Source organism: Corvus brachyrhynchos, unplaced genomic scaffold (genome assembly GCF_000691975.1).
Source record: "Corvus brachyrhynchos isolate BGI_N302 unplaced genomic scaffold, ASM69197v1 scaffold142, whole genome shotgun sequence".
NCBI lineage: Eukaryota > Metazoa > Chordata > Aves > Passeriformes > Corvidae > Corvus > Corvus brachyrhynchos.
In genome coordinates, this window is record NW_008237226.1 from 5,029,619 (window position 1) to 5,035,373 (window position 5,755).

Here is a 5,755-nt window from a genome sequence, read left to right on the forward strand (position 1 = left end):
ACATTTATGTAAGAATTCATTATTTCATGTTTTAATGAAATATATGGAAAATGCATGATTTTTATATGCAAAAAATATATAATGATTACGTAAAAATTGTCATGGAGATTATTAGATTCTAATGTGTACTTTCTTTCCCAGTATACCCCTGATATTTTAACATTTGACAGACTTTCATCCATTCTACCTTTTGCAGTCTTGATGAATTCAATCCATTTTCTCTCTAAAACTTACCTTTTATAACAAGTTTTATTAGTTTGAAGAAAATTAATTAGCTTGTCACGACATATTTGAATAGGAAATGTGCCCAAATTTACTCAAAATGTCTTTGTTGAAGTGAAGCCATCACAATTTTATATTGACTTAAAACAAAAAAAAAAATAGAATAGTATCTGCCAAGAATTTGTCTGGCATTATACAGGACATGGAATAAAGATTTCTGATCCCCTGTTAGTAAACTTGCTTAAAAAAATTTTAGCTGTAGAGTCCAGATTTTCTTGCCAAATAGTTGACCTTGCCTGTTATTTAGTCTAACCTATGAATGTGTTAGTATTTCTCATCTATTCTACAAGCATAATTAGTTATTTTTGTTTAAAAAGTACCTATCCAGCTACACATTTTTCTGTTAAGCAGAAAAGTGTCTTTTTTCTTCTGCCTCAGTGGGATCTGCTGTACCACGTACTCATTCAATGATCTGGCTGGGTGCTCAGTGTTCATTTTTTTAACTTAATAACAGAGAGCATGGAAATAGCTGTTAAAACCATCTGTACCTGAGCAGATTGTCATTTATGCAACAATTTGGAGTTTATGTGTATGTAATAATAAGCTCTTTAAGTGCTCCTTATGGATTTGTGGGGTTTTAGAAGAGATGGGAGTGGACTGTCAGCAGGTAGCCTAAGGCTTTGAGTCTTGGCTTTTCGATTTCATTATGAAGTCTGCAAAGGGGAAAATCTAGCTCAAGCATTATTACCCTGATTTTATCTCATCCCAGAGCAGTGCAGTAGAACTAAGCAAAGGGCTGGGCATTTTATAAACACCATGATGTTTTGAGATGGTTCTTTCATAATTTTTCACTATTAACAGGAATGCAATGATGAAAGAAAACAATTCTCAATCTCTGAAAATTGCAGATCAGAGGTTGGAATGACTGGGCTCAAAAATTGCAAGTAACTTCTTGCAAATGCTAATTAAAATATCTCCTTTGTTTCCTGTAATATGTATAACTATAAAGAGGTGTATGTCCTTCTCAGCTTCCTGGCCTACTGGGTGCAGCAGCTTCACTGGCAACTTCCTGCCATTAACACCAGCTCCCGGGTTGCCAAGTGCCCTGTTCCCAGCTGCACAGGCACCTCTCCATCCTGGGCCAGTAGCCCTGCTCCCCTGTGGCACTTCCTCAGGAGCCCTGTGATTACCTGTGTTTCTGCAAGCTGCTGTAGTCAGTGCCTGGTTTCACTTGAAATGAAATCTTACCTCTGCTCTCACTGAGCACATGAAGTTGTCACACTTTTCAGTGCAAAGTCAAAAAGTGTGCATAAGTAACAGATGATCGTGGGCACTAGAAGTTTTTACAGTCTCCTCTGGAGACTGTGACCAAGAAATGAGTGTTGGAAAGAAGATTCCTAAATGGAACTGGTGAATTGGTGTCTCCTTTATTGTGTCCAGCATAAATTGAGGAATTCTCGACCTTAAAGGACTAGGTTTATTCAGTATATTAATTAAGGCTGATTTGCAAACCAAACTGTATATGAGGGTGTGCATTTCCTGCGCCACAAGAAGGGTATTCAAGAGACTTCATGAAAAGGGAATTTCTAAATTAGCTTTGCATTTTTCAGAGATACTTGTACTGGTCAGCTCAGTGATAGCTCCTGTTACTTTGAAAATTATTCCTCTCTTCCAGAAGAACTTCTCCTTTGATTAATTTGCACATTTTCTTACTAACAGCTGGGTCTTCAAGAATGTAGCCATTGCTTCACCAGAGATGTTAGTTTCTGGTTGAGTACAACGACCTCACATACTCTATTAGCTCAACATAAGCTATTCCCAAAAGCTCATGTTAAGTCTTGTAGGAGAAGTAACCTGCATGTAAACATGCTTTTCTGTAACTATTCTTTCTATTAATAAATAATGGACAATGGCCTTGTCTCCACTGCAGTGCTAGCTCAGGCTGTAATTCAGTTTTTGCCCTTGCTTTCAGCTCCAAATCCTATGTCCATGAGTCACTGATTCAGTGTAAGGTTTTGGGGCCTGTCAGAAGTTTGTCTGTGCTGCCTGCTCTAAATAGCACAGCAGCAGGGATTGGGGTGCAGGCCGGTGTTAGGCACATGGGCATGATCATTTCCATTTGGACTGGGGTTATGCTGTTGAAGTTGTGGTTCGGTTTGTACCTCAGAGCATTCCTGGAGCCTATGAACAGCAGACCTTTGTGGTAAAACTAACAGTGTTTCAGGATGTTGCCTAATAAATACACTCAAAGTAGTGACTGTTCACAGGATCAGACTAATATAGGTTAGTACAGAAGAAATCCCACAGCAAGTGTTCAGGTGGATGCCAGGTCCTCCACACCAACCCTTTCCCTGATCCCCTGTTGTTGTGGCTGCTTGGTGATGTAACTACAACCTTTAGCACAGTGCCTGGGCTGTTAATCCGCTTGCAATTGCTTTGTGTGCTTCAATGCTGTTGCTGTTATTTACAGTTTCCCTGTGTAACTGCTCTCAATTGAGATTAGCTGGTTTGAGCAGAGTAACTCCAGCTGATGGTGAAGGATAGCATCTGCTTACCTTTCTTCTTGCATGAAATAAATGTGTGGAGTCTTCCCTCAAGGTTTTCCTGACTTCTTGAGTTGTTAAATCGCTTATTTCCATATTTGCTTTTTTGTAACGTGCCTGCTTTAATCAGTGCAGTGGGACTTTCAGCACTGGGATGTATTTCACATTCACATCAGAGGAGAGCAAAGCCCAGCAGGATAACATCTATTTTTTTTAAACATAAGACATTTGGTTTTGCTAAACAGATTGGATGTTCTGATTTGAAATTATGAGTGGTTAGATGGCATCCTATCTTTAATTAGGTTGCACAGACTGAGTCATTTTGCAAGCTAGACATTTTAATTTACAATCTACTGCACTGCAGCACTCTTCGGGGCCTTCTGCTATGTAATAAGGTATTCAACTTGCAGCACAGGCTTTAAAAATACCGGAGTACTCTCTGTGACTTCACTTGTTTATTTTATATTTTCAATTCTAGTTACAAATCAAACACGCAGTTACAGAAGCTGAAATTCAGAAGCTGAAGACAAAGGTAAGAATCAATATATGGTTAATATATGATTTTTTTTCTTCATGCAAAATCAGATCTGAAAACGTGTATCTTTATGTGGATGGAGAAGTCAACATCCTTATTAAAGGCTGATTAAGAAGCACTGTGGCTCAGATAAATCTTGTCTTGGTGTATATTCTTTATTCCAAGTTTCAAGTAAAAATCTTAAGTGCTGCTATGAAAAGGAACTGCCAACTTTTGTAGCTTCAATTAAACATATGTTTTAAGGAGTGCCATAATGACTAAGTGGCAGATTCCTAGTTTTAAAATTCTGATGCATTTTTTCAGGTTTTAAAATTATATTTGGATTGAATATTCAAGTTGAAGTTAGTAGATTTTTTATTTACCAGAGATGTTAAAGTATCTCTACTATCGCTACTTTCCTTTATCGACATTTTTAAAAAACCTGGTTTGTTTAAAGGTATTTAATAGAAATTATTTTTATATACAGAAGAAAAAGTGTTGTTTCATGTTGATGCAGTTCTCTTTAAAAGATAGTCTAGGAAGGAAAAGTATGACCAGTTTAAAAGAAAACATTATTTCACAATCAGCTGCTAGTTAATAAATTAAATCTGCCATAGCAATAAAAATGAATTGGGTTTTTTTGTACTAGGGTAACCTTTATGGGAACCCAACTGATTATTCAGTTGTTCAGCAGTATTACGTTTTATAATGACATCCTTCTCTTTGAGTCTGAGTGCATTATAAAGGAAAAAAAAATAAGAAAAAGAGAAAATTGTACTTCAGAAAAGATTTTAGATTATTATTTCTTTCCAGCAGCATTTGCACTCACTGTGTATTTTGCATAGTGTTTATCAAATCAGCGTAAATTACTGTTAAAAAGAAATTCAAAGTGCAACTATTTTCTGTAAGGACAATTTCTGTTGTCCTGTCTCAGTCAGAAAATTCAAAAATCTTTTCTTCCTCTGCTTTCCAGTTCCAATCTAGCAATTGGAGCCACACAGTCGATCCCTTGGGATTGTGCCGAGGCCCATTGACTTGATGGCATCAATGTGTGGGTGTAAACATCCATCTATGCAAATCCATTTGCAAAATTAGGGTTAATGTGCCTTTTAGTGTTGGACCTTTTTACCTTGTCTTTTCAATAGAGCTGAAGAAAATGTGGCTAGTTTAGGTATGTTACTAATACAACTGCAAACAAGTTAATTTTTTTGGAGTGTATCAGCCATGATGCTAGCAGAACTGCATAGAGCAAATTAAAAAGTCTTGATAAATAAACAGAGATGTTAAGGCTTTTTTTGTTCACTGAATTCTAGGAGCTAAATTACACAAGATGCTGTATAACCCTACCCTTATTCAGCACCAAACACTGAAACCTGCAGATAGCTTCAGTTAGGAAATGACAACAGCCCTAACACAAAAAAAAAAAAAAAAAAAAAAAAAAAAAATTTAAAAAAAAAAAAATCAGGAAATCAAATTCCCCCTTCCCAAAATAAGAAATGTCATCATCTTCTGAAAGTGTGTGAATGCTTTGTAGAACCTGAGTCACATGCATAAAGCAAAATGCATCCCGTGTGCTGGCTGATTAACCTGGCAGTTTGCCTGAGTACCCCACTATTGACATTTTTAAATGTCAGTCAGTCAGATAGGTTACTATAACCCAGAGAAGCATAGAAGCTGCACTGGAACACTGAGCAAAAACTCTGCTTGGTTTTATGAGGAAGAATAATACATGTGTCAGCCTGTTTTCTTTGTCCTGTAACACTCTGCCCACTGCTAGCATGTTGCTATAGTAGTTACTAATTCACTGATTCTCCCTATTCACATTGTTTGAATTAATCCTAAACTATTAGGCTGCACTTTGCAGCTTTTTATGGACTGCATCTCCACTGCTTTGTTCAGCTGCAGGCTGCTGAGAATGAGAAGGTGAGGTGGGAATTGGAGAAGACCCAACTCCAGCAGAACATTGAGGAGAATAAGGAAAGGATGATGAAATTAGAGAGTTATTGGATTGAGGCACAAACCCTGTGTCACACGGTGAATGAGCACCTCAAGGAGACGCAAAGCCAGTATCAGGCTCTGGAGAAGAAATATAACAAGGCAAAGAAATTAATCAAGGATTTTCAGCAAAAGTAAGCAGCTACACCAAGCTCAAATGACTTAGTGGCCAGATAGAAAACATGTATGTGATTTATTTTGAAATATGAAACCCACTGTTAAACACCTGTAAGGTAAACACTGTTTTCCACGTTTTTATTTATGAAAAGCATGAACTCTTTATTGTGGAAAAATGCTAGTATTCAAGCTGTAGTCACACTGTACCTAAATAAAGACTTAGTCTGTAATATTCCAGGTTGGTGTGTTTCAGAATTAGGAGATAGTTCAATGTAATTTCAAACAGCTAAGAGTAATCATAGTAAAGCATTTGATTAGCAAGTTTGTAGTAATTTATATTGGTATTGTATCAGCTGGATTCATT

At 37.0% G+C, this 5,755-nt stretch overlaps 1 protein-coding gene across 5 annotated transcripts in view; it reads left to right on the plus strand.

The window, feature by feature from the left end:
• The window catches only part of PPP1R9A (protein phosphatase 1 regulatory subunit 9A), a 133,954-nt gene that overhangs the window by 101,386 nt on the left and 26,813 nt on the right, over positions 1 to 5,755 (plus strand). For all 5 annotated transcript variants that reach the window (XM_017729310.1, XM_017729309.1, XM_017729308.1 and 2 more), the window contains 2 exons: positions 3,244 to 3,297; positions 5,179 to 5,408. In XM_017729310.1, the coding sequence (XP_017584799.1) occupies positions 3,244 to 3,297; positions 5,179 to 5,408 (284 nt within the window). The remainder of the gene's footprint in view (positions 1 to 3,243; positions 3,298 to 5,178; positions 5,409 to 5,755) is intronic.